Source organism: Triticum dicoccoides, chromosome 6A, assembly GCF_002162155.2.
Source record: "Triticum dicoccoides isolate Atlit2015 ecotype Zavitan chromosome 6A, WEW_v2.0, whole genome shotgun sequence".
Classification (NCBI taxonomy): Eukaryota; Viridiplantae; Streptophyta; class Magnoliopsida; order Poales; family Poaceae; genus Triticum; species Triticum dicoccoides.
In genome coordinates, this window is record NC_041390.1 from 547004185 (window position 1) to 547022115 (window position 17931).

Genomic DNA, 17931 nt, shown 5'->3' on the forward strand with positions numbered 1-17931 from the left:
GGTGAGGTCCTCCCTTCTTCCTTCTCCTTCATTCAAAAATCGATTGACCCTGAAGTCGAAAGTCAGTCGATTGATATGTAGCTAAATTGGCTTTTTTACTTTTGATTTTTAGCAACTGAAGTGTGTCGTGATATGAGCACTGTGATTTTTAGGCATCAAATCGGACTCCCTAGGATGCTCCTGGAATGTGTCTGGGTACTGCTGGGTTAAGTACAGTATGATGTGTGTTTGAATGTCACGAAGAGATACCCGCAAAAAAAAAAATGTCACGAAGAGATGCATGCCATGCCGTGCTAGGGGGGAGTGGGGCGGTAAATAAAATATGAATGAACAGGTCAAAACAGCGGGCATTGGTAGATAAGATGTGCCAGCTCAAGTTTCTGGTCACATGTGGACGGTGCATATTTTCCATCTAGTGCCAACGTTGACCTCAGCTCAGATCCACAGGTTTTCTATCACCCACACTTTTCCAACTTCAGACGCCATACTATACGCTGGTTGATTTCCGCGCCTCTGAATCGAGGCAAACAGTTTTCTAATCTTTCTCTGGATCAAGGCAAACAGTTTTCTAATCTTTCTCTGGATCAAGGCTAACAGTTTTTTAATCTTTCGTCTTCATGTTTGTTTTCTGTAACCCGGCCGGTCTGCTGCTGAAGCTGGGCCAAAAGACAAAGACAGGCCGGTGCCTGCAACTAAAACAGGGGTGATCTGGGCTGGGCGCTTGTGTTGCTTATATGGGCTGGAGAATAGGAGCCCAAATGGTGGATTAAACCCTATTGTTTTGATCACACGGTATCATTTCTGACAGTACCCAACAACACAAAAACATTCAATTCCAAGTTGTCGTAAAGTCGCATCTATAGAATGTGGGGAACAAAAGGAGTGGAACACACTGCTGACCAGAATTTTATCCCCATTTAATCTTTCAGGCCGCAGCCTATACTTTCCCTACATTTTCCTGTTACAAGCTGCAATGGCTTCAAAAGAAGCAGAGGAGAAGCTACAAACTGCAGCAAACTCCTTACATCTCAAGGTTACTAGTGCTCAATAGTATGTGAAGTTAACCCACTTCTTTGGTGGGAGAAATGCATGTTCGACGAGTGAGGGTGCCTCGAGTCGACCACCGCTGCAAAATAAAGCCTGCATACCCATTCAAGATAAAGGATCGATATTAGAGCAGTATCTTCGGAATAATGCATTTTTTAGTGCTATACTTGTGAAAATAGCAAATGTTTGCTTACAGTGGTTACCGTCTTACTGATCCATGCCGTCAAGCTTCTGTCTATACTTGGCCAAACTCTGCAGTCAAAATTTGATTTCTTCAGATTCAAATTATGGAACATTTAAAAAGCTAGCATGTTCATCTATACAAATTAAATAACAAATACTGGTGAATTTCAAGTATTGATCTGCACACATATAAGAAAAATGATGAATCCCACTTCACCTCAAAAACTACGCTTGCTGTTTTATAGTTTTGCTTGGAGTAAAAGAAAAGATGCCGTTAGTTGCTTTAGCTTCTGATTATAGTTGTGCATATAGTAGTAAGCTTTAAATGTCAGATGATGGTCAAGATATGTTACTGAACATGAAATCAGCATTTTGTTGCACCCAATTCATTGCAGTTAGAAAATAGAGAAGACTCTTACCTTTGTATAAGCATAGACGCCTGCCTCAGAAGGTCCTGCGGGACTACCCCGCCTGATAAATTTCCCTTCCTTAAATATATACAGCATAGGAATGCCGGTCGACAACTCAAGGCTTATTACCTAAGGAAGGCGTCTTAATGCATTAGTATCTACAGTATCTCACTAAAACATGGCTGATTGGAAAGCGTAAATAAACTAGATACAAAGTAATATCACCTCTTGAGAAGTCAACTTGTCCAGATGCATTATAATTGAACGGAGTGAATTCCCATGGGCAGCAATCATAACATGCTTTCCAGACACAAGCTGAGGTATAATCTGCAGGTCAAAATATATGATGGTTGCAATCCTCTAAAATATGTTACAAACTGGGAACGGCAAATCAAAGCTGAATGCAGACTGCTGATTTTATATCACGTTAGGTGATAACAGATGACAGAAAAGCAGAAACTGATATGTATTCAAAGCCAAGAGACAAGCTAAACCATCTCCAACCAAAGATCCAACTAAATTAACAGCACTGAAACATATCCTTACTTGCTCTTTGAAATAAGAAACTGCTCTCTCTGCACACATCTCTAGGCTCTCTCCATTTGGGGGAGGAATGTCATAACTACGACGCCATTCATGAACTTGCTCTTTGCCAAACAGATCAGCCGTTTCTTGCTTGTTAAGACCTTGCAGTTCACCATACCTTTGAGACACAGCATTAGTTTATATCTTATATGCAGAATTAGAAATCTAATTATGAAACAACCATTATAAGATATTAGCGAACCCTTACATTCGTTCATTCAACTGCCAAGCTGTTATTACAGGAATGGACTGCTTCTTTGTCTCCTCGCTGTATACCTGACTCCACTGGTGTGCCCGTTCGCTCTCCTTGTGCACAATAATTGGAACCTGGTATTATTATCACAGACATGAAGACCTCTAAATATAATACTAATTGATTCAAAATATCCAGATACAGAATGCTTCCACTACAAATCAGATAGAGAAAAAAAGAAGGTAGAGAACCTTCTTACGACGATGCTGCATCATGGCAAGCATGGCGGTCATCTGAGCACGGATTAGTGATGAGGTGTATATAACATCAACTGGGATATTGCATATCCTTTTACCCGCCTCGATCGCCTCATTGACACCCTTGGGGGTCAGGGGCACATCGACGCAGCCAGTAAACAGATTTTTCTCGTTCCACAATGATTCCCCGTGCCGAATCAATATCAGTGCAGCCTCACCTAAAAGCACATGAAGAATTGATATTATAGCAGGCAAAACAGAGCGTACCGCTGCATAGCCAGAACTTAAGAAGATTACTTGATTTTTTGGGATTGCTGCCGCTTTCGGGGCTGGACGGTAGCTTAGCCGGCTCAATCACCGAAGATTGCGAATTCGACGCGCAGACCAAGCCCAGTTTCCGGCTGCCGGGGCAGCAGCTCGTTGCTGAAACAAAGCGCACACTGCCGGCCCTCCTGTCGGGGCCGAAGCTGGCGGAAGCGCACCGAGGTTTGACGGAGATGAGCGCCTGCTGAGACGTGCACGCGGCCATTCTGCTCCGCACCAGGACAACAGAACACCAAGGTTAGTAAGCCCTCACATGGTCGATTGAGCAATCAGTACACGCATCGAATCAAAATAAGCAAGCAAAAGAGATCAAGGAAGAGCAACAGGGAGCGAAATCGCGCTCCATTGCGTTCCGAGCTACGAGCCGCGCCGCGAATCGCATCCACGCGGAAGGGGGGAAGGTAGCGGGGGGAGGGGCGACACGGCACGTACATGGGCGGGGCGGGGCGGGGCGGGAGAAGAGCGCCTCGGCCTCGGGGAGCTCGAGCCGGGAGCGGAGGGCCGCGTTTTATAGGCGCGGACGTCCCGACGGGTCGGGGAAACCGAGCGCGGCTTCCTCGGCGAGATCTGCGGCGGCGGCGGGTCGCGGTCGCGGAGATCGCCGGGGGGCTGGCGGCGACGAAACCAAGGAACGGACAAGACAACGGGATGGAAAGACTATTTTTGTTCGGGCCGTTCTCTTTTCGGGGCCGTTCTTGTGCAGGTGTGGTTGCGGCGCGGTTGGTTCGGCTGTGCGTGGGTCGGAGGCAGGTTTTATAAACGGCGACCGGGCTTGGTTGGTCCAAGCAGACGACCGTGACAGGGGTTGGTACCGGTCTTAGCAATTTTAGCCGCTTGTGAGCACACGCAGATGTGCGTAAATTCATGCGATTGCTTTTATAAACTTTTTTTGGGGAGGTGATTGCTCTTATAAACTTGCCAACACAACGTAGCTTACAAATGGATCCTGGCTTTGCATAGGTGATTTCAATGAAATTCTATTTCAGCATGAGAAGTTTGGTGGTCAACTTAATCCTAGTGTACAAATGGATCGGTTCAGGGAAGTGCTAGAATTCTGTGAGCTTGAAGATCTTGGTTTCATGGGAGATGTTTTTACCTGGCGAAACCATAGTCACGGGTATGACCGATACATCAAGGAAAGACTGGATAGGGCTGTTGGCAATCGTGAATGGCGTACCATATATCCGGCTTTCAAAGTAATCAATGGCGAACCTCGCCACTCAGACCACCGCCCGGTGATTCTTGACTCTAGTTGTGAACCTGTGTTCGAGCCACCAAGTGACCCAACCTTTCGATTTGAAGCTATGTGGTTGCAAGAAGAAGGTTGCGCTCAAGTGGTACAAGAGTCTTGGAATAATGCCTTTATGAACGGTGCCTTATGTGCATCGGATGGTGTTAGACAGGTTGCAGATTCACTTCGAAACTGGAGCACAAATGTCTTGGGAGATCTAGAGAAGAGGATCAAAAAACTAAAAAAAGATCTTAGATGTTGCCTACGTGGTCCAACTAGTGAACAATCTGTACATCGTGAGCATGTGCTTCGGTTCAAACTTGAAAGACTGGAAGATCAGAGGGACACCTATTGGAAACAAAGAGCTCACATAGATTGGTTGAAAAAGGGTGACCGTAATACACAATTTTTCCACAACTGTTGTACAGAGAGGAAAAGGAGAAACAAAATCATTAAACTGTGTGATGACCATGGGAATTCTATTGTAGGTCAAGGGGCTTTAAAAGAGCACATTCATAATTTCTATAAATCTCTCTTCACTGCACAGCCTGCTACAAACTTGGCTGATTTGCTCCAACATGTGCAACCACGGGTTTCGGACTATATGAATGCTTCCCTCTGTTCTCCCTTCACTGAAAATGAAATCTTTCAAGCTTTGCAAAATATCGGGGACCTAAAAGCTCCAGGCCCAGACGGGATGCCAACAATTTTTTATAAGAGATTCTGGGATTTGGTTGGTGAGAGGGTCAGATGTGAGGTACTCGCAGTTCTAAATGGAGGCCCAATCCCAGAGGAATGGAACAAAACTACAGTTGTGCTAATTCCAAAGAGTAAAAATCCAGAAAGGATTAAGGATTTCAGACCAATCAGTCTCTGCAATGTGCTATACAAAATTATTTCCAAGGTTCTTACTAGTAGAATGAAAGTCTTTATTGGAGACATTATCTCGCAAAATCAAAGTGCCTTCATTCCAGGTCGTTTGATCACCGACAATGTCCTGGTGGCTTACGAGATGTCTCACTATATAAGAAACAAATGGAAGGGACATGATGCTTTCATGGCAATCAAACTTGATATGAGTAAAGCATATGATAGGGTAGAATGGAATTTTCTGGAAGCAATGTTGATCAAGCTTGGCTTCCATAATAAGTGGGTTTCTCTCTTGATGAAGTGTGTTCGATCAGTGACTTACAGAGTTAAAGTGAATGGTGATCTAACAGAGGTGATATACCCCCAACGGGGTCTGAGACAAGGGGACCCACTTTCCCCCTATCTCTTTCTAATCTGTGCTGAAGGATTTTCCTCCTTACTTCATACTGCTGAGGATCAAGGGTTGATTGAAGGCATTCAGATTTGTCCAGGGGCACCAAGTGTGTCACACTTGCTTTTTGCGGATGACTCCCTTCTCCTCCTAAAGGCTGATTGTGACAATGCTTCAGAACTTCAACGTATCCTTGACCGATATGAGGAATGCTCAGGACAAAGTATCAACAGGGATAAGAGCAGTGTGCTTTTCAGCCCAAATTGTAATAATATGCAGAAGATAGAAATTATGGATTATTTGCATATTTCCTGTGAGGGACAAAATGAGAGGTACCTAGGGCTCCCAGTTCATATAGGCAAGTCTAAGAAAAGAGTCTTCCAATATCTGAAAGGGAAAATTTGGGCAAGAATCCAAGGTTGGAAAGAGAGAACACTTTCCAAAGCCGGAAAAGAAATTCTTATTAAGGCGGTGTCTCAGGCGATCCCAACTTATGCTATGTCATGCTTTGATATCACTAAAGGGATTTGCGAGGAGATCTCTTCCATGATATGTCGTTTTTGGTGGAGTCAAATGGATGAAGAAAATAAATTACATTGGGTTGCCTGGGACAAATTATCTAAGCCGAAGAAGGATGGAGGTTTAGGTTTCAGAGATCTCTATTCCTTTAATATTGCTATGCTAGCAAAGCAAGCCTGGAGGATCCTTCTAAATCCAGAGTCCCTATGCGCTCAACTACTCAAGGCAAGATACTTTCCGCACGAGGATTTCTTGAAGGTCATGCCAAAAAAGGGTATCTCTTACACTTGGAGGAGTATTCTTAAAGGTCGCGATCTTATCAAACAAGGCTTGATCTGGCGTATAGGTGATGGCCAAAAAGTTAATATATGGGAAGATCCATGGGTACCAAGAGGGAGTACTAGAAGACCTAGTACAGTTAGAGGCCAAATTTTACTTCAGAAGGTTTGTGATCTGATCGACCCTATTTCTGGACAGTGGGACCAAGATCTTGTTCAACAAGTATTTAATGATGATGATGTCCCACACATTCTGAGTATTCCTATTAAGGAGGGATTTGATGATCTTCCAGCCTGGCATCCCGACCCGAAAGGTAACTTTTCGGTTCGTTCAGCTTACAAACTCAAACTTCAGTTGGACGATGTTGCTGCAGGTCAAACATCAACTTCCACTGTAGCAGATCCGACAACAAATGCAACAAAGGTTTGGACCAAGCTTTGGAGTTTGAAAATGCCTAGGAAAATCATCATGTTCCTTTGGAGATTGAGTCACAACACCCTTCCTGTCCGGTTAAATCTTAAACGTCGTGGAATTGACCTGGATACCATCTGTCCGATGTGCAATTGCCTTGACGAGGATGGTGGCCATGCCTTCCTCAAATGTAAATTTGCAAAGGCTCTTTGGCGGGAAGCTAAACAGGAGCATGTAAGGGGTTTGCTTCTCAGTTGTACTGATGCAAAACAATCAGTCGAAACTCTACTAAGCCTGGAGAATGCGACATCCATGTTCTGCATTTGTTTGATGTGGAATTTGTGGAATGCTAGAAATGCAGTTAATAATGGTGATAGGTGTCCGTCAGCAGCGGCTATCGTTTCCTCTACTGCTATACAAGTTACAGAATTTTCTGAACATCTTCATATACCTTCATGTTCAGTTATTGCCCCTAATGAGCGCTGGTCTAAGCCTCCTGACGACTTCCTAAAGATAAACATTGATGGTTCGTTCCTAAAAGATAACAGTACAGGAGGTTGGGGTTTTTGTGTTAGGGATGCTTCTGGAGATGTCGTCGGTGCTGGCATGGGCCAAATCCACTTCCTGTCGGATGCTTTGCATGCAGAGTCGATAGCTTGTCTGAAGGCGATTGAGTTTGCTACTGAAGTTGGGTTTGGGCGTATCATCATTGAAACAGACTCCACAGTGCTAGCCACAGCTCTTCTTTCCAATGAATTGGATACTGCTCGTATCGGAATTCTCTTTCGGGAGGCAAAATTTCTTCTTTTTACTAGCTTTATTGAGTTTAAAGTGCATGTGTGTAAGCGTGCCTGTAACTCAGTGGCACATGTTCTGGCTACCCATGGTGCCCATATGTCCCAGGGAGGTACCATGTATTGGCATGACGTTGTTCCTGACATTGTATCTTCTGTGGTGGCTAGCGATCTAGCTGCTTCTGCTTCTGTATGTTAATAAAGCCAGGTTAAAGTTTTCAAAAAAAACACAACGTAGCTTACAGCATCTACAGCCGTCCCACAAACGCTCGCGGATGCACCTGCAGGCACTAACCGGACACCCCCTTAAATAATGTAATCCACATCTGGACACCTCTATTATCATATCTCAAATCCAACAAACTCTAAAAATTCAAAAAAATAAAATCCAACAAACTCATAGAAACTCGTACAACTACGTCGATGCACACACATCGTTCGGCTGCTCCATCACTACTAACTAAACATGCCATCAGACTACCCAAATTTGGCATGTCTCGTTATGGGGGAGTTCATCCACGGCTGCTCATGCCCTTCCCAGCGTCCTTGTCGTCCTTCTCGCGGAAGTACCGGTCGAAGACGTAGTACGGATCAGGTCGGATCTGCTCGTCGCCGGAGTTGTCCTCGCCGTCACTGTCCGCCTTCTCCTCCTTCGGTGGCAGTCCGGCCATCGCACCGACGGCCCCATTCTGCTCTCGGGCGAGGGCACACGTGTTAATCCGTTGTCGTTTCTTCACAATGTAGACGCGGATGGCTTCCTCTTATGCGGCCGCCCGCGCCGTCGCCATTTCCGCCGCGATACGGACCTTGGCGGCCCTTATCCTTTCTTCCCATGGCGGCCCGCCCGGTCCCGATGGGACTCATAATCTGCCCGACCGGTGAGATTCCGGCTGCTAGGACCGCGAGGATCCAGCCCCAGAGGACCCAAGCGTCCGGTGAGCCGAAGCTATGGAGTCGCGGCGGACAGATCCGTCCATCGGTCGATCGTTGTCCTCCCAGGAGCGGCGGAGTGCAATGCGGACGACCATTGTCTTCTCCAACCCGCACGGGATGACACCCTGGTCGACGGATCCGGACTGGTCGGAGTCCGATTCGCTGCCTGCCATGGCGCAGAAGGGTGAAAACCGCCGGAGGTGAGCTCGGGTGGCAGAGGGGAGTGAAGTGAAGTGGCTAGAGTTTGCTTCGGAGAGCGGATGGGGACGAATATATGTGGGGTCGGGTGGGCCAGTATGGGCCGGGTCCGGCATGGCGAGCGTGCCCAGACGCCCTCATATCTACCCCATATTTTGGCTGGATATAAAGGGCGCCGGTCAGTCTGGGCGTCTGAGGCTCATTTGAGACGTCCGTCTGAATAAAAAATCATGACCGATTAGTGATTGGGCGGCTCGTCCCAAGCATTTGAGGAGGGTTTGGGACACCTGGCTGTAAATGCTCTTAGATGTTTAGCTTCCTTGCAAGGTTCAAATTGTAGACTTGCCACATATGCTTATATTTTTTGTATTAATTTTAGGTTTCTCAGCTATGTTTCTTTATTGGGAGATGACGTTTTTATAGGCTACGTGATGCAAGTGATAACTTTGGCAATCTCAAGGTTTACCTGTTAAGTCTCGGAGGGTTGGATGCTTGTGCATTTATAGAGGTGAGTGTATATGCATGTGAGATGTTGTAATGTGTTTCTGAAGAGAATACTTTTATAAAAATATATTTATACATATCATACTATTGTCATTTGTTCTATTAATTTGTTGCTCGACTTTTAAAAAAATTACGTAGTTTTACAAAAAGGAATATAGTGTTGTAATAATTTATTCAACTTGTAAAGAAAACATTGGTATTATTATAGTTTAATTAAAATGTGAAATAGTGTACCGATCGCAACGTTGGACCATCGATCCTTCGTATCGAAATCTCCAGGATTTTAAGGTTTAATATATGAGCGACTTTGATTAAACTATGTTGAAAAAACATGATCATCAAAAATTAGCTCTTAAAGGCAATTTTAAATAGAAACGGGATCCGTAGGCACACCGCCAAGACCCAGGGCGTGTTGGCTGGCCTTGCGCATAGCCAGCAGAGTGACGCCCTGTCCTCGAGTATTGTGCTGATGCCCGCATGATATTAACGTTTCTGAACGTCGCGGTTTCTTTCGTAATGAAAAGGAACCGGACATAATAAAGAGAGAGAAAAAAGTAACGATGACGAGCTCGGCAGCACGGGGCATTTATGCTTTGACATCCTTGGTAAGCCAATGCTAGGAGGGGGCGATTTCTAAAAACGATCATGTAGCTGAAGAGCAGAAACTCCCTTGCAAAATAGCCATTTGCAAGCTCGACCGAACAGCCCTTGGCGCTTCCAAGAACCAATCCGGCTCCCCAGTTCTGACCTCCATCGGCAGTTAACCCAAGAGCCCAGTCACTCTAAACTTGATGACACAACCCCTGCCAATCATTAAGATACTACCACTGGCATGATGATCAGCGGGCGACGTAGCCGTCGACCGATCGACCGGGAGAATGACAGGCTAAACAAAGTTCTGAAACCTTATGGGAGACGGTTTCACTTCCTGGTCTCCTCGCCATTGCCAACAACCATAACTTGACCTTTTTTTTTCCATGTCAATGAAAACATTTTCTTGCTTAGCCGACGCAAAAAGGCAGTCGTCGGCCGTTTTCTTCTCGCCCGGCTCACCAACCCAGCTAGCGCTCGATCGGGCTGGTGGGCACCGTCCAAACAAACCCGGCCGGGTCACGCTTGATGCATTGATGGATTGGTGCTGGAATGCAACTCTCCGTCGCAGTTGAGGCATGCTTAACCAGTTCTTTTGATCTTTTGATGTCTGGTCCGGAGGATATGCTCTTCTTGTCTTAAAAAGAAAAGGATATTCTCTTGCCGGTGCATATTCCCTCGCCAACGGTTTCACCTAAAGAGCATGTCCAACAGAACCCCCAAGCCACCTGTATGTCCCGGCGGATAGTTCGGATATGAAACTGCTCTATGCACGATTCATGGACGACATATCAATCCAGCGGCCAGCGATTTATTTAATCATACGTACGTCCGGCCAGATTTGCCTATCGTCTGTGCATCGTCCGAAATTTGTCGTGTGTATAGCAGTTCTCGTTCGGATATTGTTGGGATGAAAAAACACCACCCAATCGATCTCTCCACTCAATTCTACGTATGTCTCTACTGTCGAACACATCTCAAACTTAATTTATATGTGGGGGTGGATTTAAAGCCGTTTCGACCTACCCAAATCCTCACAAATGACCAAAGCAACTGCCCCTTTCAATTGCGCCCGTCCTCCGTTTTATGTGTTCGCGTCGTCGCCCTTGCTGCATGCACGTTCACACCGTCAACATCCTCCTTCGTCCTAGTCGTCGACATACACTCTGACGTTCGCCCGCCGCCATGGACAATGGGTCAACGAAGTCCATGGGGTCCCTATGCTGGGAATAAAGCAGAGACAATCATCTGAAAGGAGGGGCGTGCCCGATTTGTCCGCAAGAAGGTCGAGAAGGAAGTTGCGGTGAAGGACGTCCTCGACATGGGGTTCGTTGTGTTACTTTAGCGTCTTCCACCATGCACGCGTCTGCACCTGGGTTTGCGCCCTCGGCGACGCTAGCGCCCTATGCTGCTCCGGCTTTGCAATGGTCGGACATCTCGAATGCCTTCATGTTGGAGACATGCACCTCCCCGGACACGGTGCACGAGTCACCACAACTTTAGCGGGCGCAGACCAATTTTAAGATGGTAATTTCGTTGTGATGCATGTTTATGACTCATTGATGATGGATATGATAGATGACGGTCAAGATCCTCCGAATTATGAGATGAGTGATACAATTTTGCCTCTATTTGATGTTGGACAATCACTGGGCATTCAAGGAAAACTGAAGGGAAGGAGAAATGCATACACAACCCATGAAGATGCCTTGGGGTGTAAACATTCATTCCCCACAAGCATGGATCCTATATGTGAGACAATTGATCTTGAGAAAGAGAAAGTGAGGCTGGCAAGGGCCATGCAGGAGCCGAGGATCGTGTTAGCCAAAGCTAGGCTCGTGGATAACAAAATCAAGAAGTGATTAATCAACAAATAGAAGAATATCAAGGAGCAAACCAACGGTGTTTCATTCATTTGTGTAGCGCCCCGCTTATGTACATATTGTTAAATTTTATTTATCGTGGATTATTTTGTCTTATGTTAAATTGTTAATGAATCATCTACGTGCATGAATTTGTATGGATTTGAGGTTTTCAGTGTGAGGGGCATGGTTGCTCAGATGGACAAAGGGGGACAGACGGCTTCTGTCCCGAACATGTCTGGTTGAAGATGCTCTAGAAAAGAACAGCCGTCATAACTGCGCATCTAGTTCTCAGGTACGGCCAATTCTTGGAGGGATAAAAGCCTACTAAACTCCAGGCTACCGCACGTGCGATCAACGAGAATCCCTGACGCTGTAAGCGAAATAGCAAGGGCCCCTGACAAAAAAATGTGATCAACAAGAGGGTGCGACCGCTTCTGCTTGTCATAAACGTGAGCTGAGCTGTATCACCCCCTCACCGAGTCAAGCAAAGAGCGCGCAGAAGTTCGTCTCCGCTTGAGCAAAGACGGCTTCAGGAGAATCAGCAGCATATATAACACGACTCGACTTTACAGATGACAGAGTGACGCTTTACATGCTCCTCATATCATAATCAATAATGCTATTTGTACAGATTGCTTGCCCCCTACAGCGCCTTGCGCATCGGAAGCCGGAGAGCATCCGATTCCGCCACCTGAATGAATGAAGAACTAATAAATCTTTTTCTTCGTCTGCCCGCCTGTATAGTTCAGTATCCCGTGCGACGTCGTGCTTTGAAAAATGGCTGCCAGAGCAACGGAAACTGCAGGTGTAACCACTGACGAGCATGGAGAAAAAAGTTTATGAAGGGCTCGGATGCTACCTTGTACTGGACCTATGCTCAAGGCTTGTGTATTCGCTGCCGTCAGACGCTCACTTGTAGATGCCGACGAGGAGGATGTCGTATAGTATCGTGGAGTTCCCAGGAATGTTGCAGTCCCCTGTCAACGATTGATACAAGCTTTTCTGAATATGCATGCATGGGCTGAGTTTCTCAGGGGAGAACAAGCCAGGTCAAAATGGCACAGCCAATACGCGCAGTTGGCAGGCGGGGATCGATGCATCATATTCATACATTCCTCAACTGAAAACTAGGTTTTCGTTTTGGTACCTGAGAAGCAGCCTGCTGGTTCGGGTCCGTATGCCAAAATCGGAGGTATCATCAGCTTGCGCTTCCCACCTGTTAGCAGTTTCGAGACATCACAGTTCAGGAAAAGGTGAGAGTTTGTTTGGAACGAAATGCCGATGCTTGTAATGTACAGATGGCTGCTGCAGTCTGACAGTACCGACAAGCATGGGCGTCACGCCGCCGCCGCCGCCGATCCCCTGTTGAAGCCCTCGGAGGATCTGCAAATGGAAGAAAATAGAAGGGTTTAAGCCCAGACGATCACACACTGCTAAGAGAAAACTCTGCCTGCCTGTCTGCAATAATGAACATTGCATTTGCATCTTTCAGTAGTGAGCGAATGCTGCCCACCTTGCCTGCGCCGATGCGCATCGTCAGTGGCCTCCCGCGCTTGTAGCTGCTGTCGAACACTGTCCCGTCGGGGAACCTCGCCGTGTAGTGTATCTGACAACCACCGAGACAAAACGACGGGTTAAAACTTGAAATCCATCCATCCATCTAGGTGAAGCCAGCAGAGAACACGGCGATCGGCGCAGCTTCAAGGGCACCCACATTGATGAGCTCGCCGCGCTTGGGCTGCACGCCGGTGCCGACTTCGACGTCGCAGTACCCGAGCCCGGACTTGGCGAAGTCCATGTCGCAGAGCTTGTCCCCGACCGTCGCGAAGTACTCGATGCGCGTCGCGCCGGCGTCCCCGGCCGGGCACAGCAGCGCCGCGGAGGCCAGGAACCCCGCGCCCAGCGCGAGCACGCCCCTCCTGCCGCCGCTCGCCGGCGCAGCCGAAGACGTCGACGTCGACGGTGACGGTGACGCCGAGGAGTTGCAGGGCGCGACGGGGGCGAGGGCTCGGCCGCCGCCGGGTCGCGCGGCCGGAGGCGACGGGATTGGGCTGGAGGCCATGAGCGGCAGCGGGGAGATAGGAGGCGGCATGATGATTATCCCCAGACTGTGGCTGCAAGCCGCGCGCGGGCACGCCCGGGATGCTCGTTTTACGCGATGCTGGTTTGCCGCGCCGAGGCCCGGTGGGCTCTCGAAAATTCTTTTTCTTTTACCAGAACAGAGTTCTTTATATTCATTCAAAACATTTTGCGATACAGCGGAAAGTGCTCTTTGATCCCGAGCCCACATGCTCTTTGATAAACAGTAAAATTAAAAAATAGTAAAATATTTTGACCTTTTTGTGATAAACATCGATGAATCCTTTAAACTCATCCAAAATTTTGTGATGAAATAACATTCATGGAAGTCTAGGCAACAAAAACCAAATTCGATGCTTCAAAATGCTTTCAACAATAGTTTTTTTTTTGAAACATTGATTTTGCTTATTGGCACAAACCTCCTTGGATGTCATTTCATCACAAAGTTTTGCATGCAGTTGAGACATCCATCGATATTTATCACAAAAAAATCATATACTTTGCCTTTTCTATAATTTTTATTTCACTATTCATCAGAGAGTATATGAGCTCAGGTTCAAAAGCTCCGTGTCATGAAACACATCAAATATCGAGTGAACTACCCTCTAAGGACATTTCCAACACTGACCCGCAAATTTGCTCCCGCATCCACCCACAGACAAAGGGGCCAGTCCGCGGATACGAATGCGGGAGCCGACTATCCAATACTACTCAAATACAGTTCAAACCGCCTTTGAACTAATCGGACGAAATTCATGCAAACTGATCGAAATTCATTGCAGTTTGGATAGAAAATAGCACAAATCATCCATACATAGCATGCAAATAAGTATAGTACAACAATAGTTCGAATTCAGCGAGATTAACCGGATGTTGAACAAGTTTTTCATGAACGGATCATGTCGTCCCACATACTGCCCCTTCAGCATCATCCAACAGTGTATGTACCTAACTGGTCGTCCCTCTTTCCCGTGGTACATCATTGCAGCGTGTACGGGCTACACAGTGCGTAGAGCAACATTGAGTGAATGAATGATTCAATGATCAAGTTGAGCAAGAAGAAGTAAAACTTACGATCTCCTCCGGTGCCCCGCGCAATGGCCATCTTGCCTCCAGCCGAGCAACCGTGTCACAAAACTTGGGGGTTGTTTGGTTTGTGACTAAGTTTGCCACACCTAAGGTTAGGCATGTTTGACCAACTTAGGTGAGTGTTTGGTTCCAGCCACATCTTAGGCAAGGCACACTTGGGCCCCACATGGCATACACATAAAAAGTGTGATAAGATCCCCTTAGGCTTGCCAACTTGTGGCTCTTATTTTGATGAACTAATCTTAGGCAAACTTGACAAAAATGTGTGGCAAAAGTGTGGCAATGCTAGGCCTAGAACCAAACAGCCCCTTGATGACGGTGATCTGGATGACGTACCATCGATTCGATAACGACCTCACATTGCGTTGTTGAATGATATCCATATCGTAGGGCGCAATGTACTTTCACGCGTGAAACGAATCATGCACACACTGCCAGAAGAGCCTTCTTCCGTGCCTGCCTACTAAATCTACGGATGGGTAAATCACAAGCTAATGGATGGGTAAATCACAAGCTAATATACTGAAATATTTATATCCCGTTGCAATATACGGGCATTGTCTATAAGTTAAAAAAAAAACTGTTGTGGGCTCCTTCTATCTCGGATGCAAGCTCATCTCACGGCTAAAACAATTTCAACCCCAAACAGCAGCTTCAGCAAAACCGCTATCACAGATCATACATCTAAAACCACAGATTTTTAGCGCGGAACAAAGATTGTAACAAAGCAACGAGCTAATATTGTGTAGAGAAAATATGAAGAAAGTAGTGACATCAACAAACACATTGGGCTGTTACATGCATCTAGCCAGCCCAAAACAAAAACACAAATGTTCAAATGTGCTGATCCGCCCCCACGGTATGCAAGTCATACAGTACATGCTCACCAGATGATTCCCATAGCATACAGAGTATTATTACGAAGTCCAGCATGGTACTAGGGCTAGCCAAAACCCGGCACGAGAAAAACCACATGAAATCCGCGGCACCACAAATGTGATGGGGCGTCTAAACAAGCTAGAAGTCAAATGGGGAGGTTTACCCATGTGTTACTTCTTCTGCTGTTTCTTCCCCGGCTTCAGCTTTATGACCTCATCGATGTACAGTATGCCCTTCCCCTTGTACACTTCTGGAGGTTTACTGCATCGGACAGCTCCAGCGAAATGGTGCACTCTATGCTTGTCAATGCCAGTACAGCATATTATGTTGGGCTTGAAGCAGAAGACGCGGACGGCAGGTGGAGCGGTGAACTGCACCTCATGGCTGTAGCCCAGTTTCAGAAACAACTCGCGGCCTTCGCGCTCTGTCCTGGCTTTGAAGCCAACTCCAACAAGCTTCAGGAACCGAAAGAACTTGGCTTCCATTGCGAGATGAGAAGTCCGAACGAGGATGAAATATTTGTTTCCGGCTTGACCTTGACAAAACAAGGACAAAAGGTTCATCAGAAAATTGAGCACTAATGTAAAGAAACAGGAGTACCATCATGCTGCAAGTATTGAGAATTCGATGTATACACAGGACCGTAGTTAAAATAGGTTGTTTTCAGAACATTGCAAGAAATTCGGTACAATATACACGAGTACATCCCGTAATTTCATGATTTCATCTCACAAAGATTGAAATGTATGCCTCAACAACTCTGACTGAAATAAATACAGAATGAAACAGCAACTCTGAACTCTGAAGCCCTACTCAGTTCCTCAACTATCAAAGATAGGAGCAATCACCAAATAGAGTTCATAACTGCCTAATTATATTATCTCTAAACAAAGGAGGATAGAAGGTTCATCAGAAAATTGAGCGGTTACGTAAAAAATAACAGTAGTATGATCATGCTGCAAGTACCGAGAATTTGATATATAAATACGAGACCGTGCTTAAATCGATTATTTTCAGAACATCGCGAGAGATTTGATACAATATATAGGAGTCTATCTTGTAACCTCACCTCATAATGGATGAAATGTAATGATTCAACAACTCTCAATGAAATAACTAAAGAATGGGAACAGTAATTCTGAACTCTATCAGTTCATTCCATTATCTCATCTCACAGAGGATGAACCAATTCAACAACTCTTACTGAAATAACTATGAAGGAATGAAAGCAACAACTCTCAACTCTGAAGAACTACTTGACTCCTCAACTATCAGAGATGAGGGAAGGCACGAATCAGAGATTCAGAGTACACGACGGCATGATTATCTTATCTCAAAACAGGGAGTATATACCATTCCAGGTTAGATACCAAGTGGCAAGCTAAAATGCATTGATATGGATACGTAAATTCACCATTTTGGAAAAGCACCAATACGGGGATATGTTATATTTTTAATTCACAAAAAAAATGTATAGAAGCTAGGAACAGAAGATTACCTTCTTGTTTGCTCTACTGGATGCCGAAGCAGGTCCAAGCCTCTGCAATTGACAGTGTTGATGCCCTGTTTCAATTCCAAGTTCCAAAGGGATAGAATTAGACTTTTAGTTACTGTAAAATGAATACGAAGCAGCAAATTGAATCATTCGTTAGCTGTACATCCATCATGGCATAACACGAAAGGTGGAACCTGAAGATCAATCAGCTAACATGCAAAAGGAGAAACAATCACTTCAAACGGTAATATTTTAGGTCTGGCTGTTAAAATCAACAACACAGTGTAACAGTACCACTATATTCCCAATCATAAACAAGAATTGGAACATCTACCATGCCAACAATACCACTAGTACTTATGTGTTCACCAATTTCCGCCAGTATAACCAAGACAAAAGCTCCTGCTCTCTCAAATTGCGGCTAAGCTTTGACTTCAGGTCAAGATAGTGCAGATAGAACAATTTAATCTTTTTCTTTTCATATATTGTCAGTCGTTGCATGTTTCAGTGCTAGCATGTTTAAACTAAAACATTTGCTCATCTGAAAGAAATTCGAACTAGAATTTGTACACATTTGCCCCTACAAGCATTATCACAAACACCTGTCAAGCAAAATCCTTTCACATTAAACTTGAACACGCACTGGAAATAATTATGCAGCAAGTACTCATCAATAAATCATTATCATTATATCCTCAGTTTCTCGCAATATCAAATTTACAGAGAGTACTCATCTAATACAAAAAATCCGGGAAATAATGGAACAAACAGAGGATGCAAGAGGAAGGATAGAGGGGGGATGAG

The 17931-nt window shown here is 45.6% G+C and overlaps 3 protein-coding genes across 5 annotated transcripts; all 3 read right to left on the reverse strand.

Annotated features, from left to right (window-relative positions):
• Positions 1 to 843: 843 nt before the first annotated feature.
• Positions 844 to 3707, reverse strand: LOC119317826 (2,3-bisphosphoglycerate-dependent phosphoglycerate mutase 2-like). Of its 2 annotated transcripts, none has more exons than XM_037592321.1 (9): positions 3432 to 3707; positions 2973 to 3205; positions 2670 to 2893; positions 2434 to 2552; positions 2187 to 2343; positions 1866 to 1967; positions 1650 to 1769; positions 1251 to 1299; positions 844 to 1140 (listed from the first exon to the last, which is right to left on the reverse strand). In XM_037592321.1, the coding sequence occupies exons 2-8, from the start codon at positions 3202 to 3204 to the stop codon at positions 1255 to 1257; spliced, it is 999 nt and encodes a 332-aa protein (XP_037448218.1). In that variant the 5' UTR covers position 3205; positions 3432 to 3707; the 3' UTR covers positions 844 to 1140; positions 1251 to 1254. The 2 variants fall into 2 exon arrangements, with proteins under 2 accessions (XP_037448218.1, XP_037448217.1); XM_037592320.1 differs by having other exon boundaries at positions 1242 to 1299.
• Positions 3708 to 11994: 8287 nt separating this feature from the next.
• LOC119317827 (photosynthetic NDH subunit of lumenal location 4, chloroplastic-like) lies at positions 11995 to 13717 on the reverse strand. Of its 2 annotated transcripts, none has more exons than XM_037592323.1 (6): positions 13300 to 13717; positions 13099 to 13191; positions 12908 to 12968; positions 12733 to 12801; positions 12445 to 12562; positions 11995 to 12276 (listed from the first exon to the last, which is right to left on the reverse strand). In XM_037592323.1, exons 1-5 carry the CDS (start codon positions 13675 to 13677, stop codon positions 12495 to 12497), a joined length of 669 nt encoding a protein of 222 aa, XP_037448220.1. In that variant the 5' UTR covers positions 13678 to 13717; the 3' UTR covers positions 11995 to 12276; positions 12445 to 12494. The 2 variants fall into 2 exon arrangements, with proteins under 2 accessions (XP_037448220.1, XP_037448219.1); XM_037592322.1 differs by having other exon boundaries at positions 11997 to 12366; positions 13300 to 13716.
• A 1756-nt stretch (positions 13718 to 15473) lies between these two features.
• Positions 15474 to 17212, reverse strand: LOC119317828 (60S ribosomal protein L6, mitochondrial-like). The gene is made up of 2 exons (XM_037592324.1): positions 17131 to 17212; positions 15474 to 16167 (listed from the first exon to the last, which is right to left on the reverse strand). Exon 2 carries the CDS (start codon positions 16115 to 16117, stop codon positions 15803 to 15805), a length of 315 nt encoding a protein of 104 aa, XP_037448221.1. The 5' UTR covers positions 16118 to 16167; positions 17131 to 17212; the 3' UTR covers positions 15474 to 15802.
• Between the last annotated feature and the right edge of the window lie 719 nt (positions 17213 to 17931).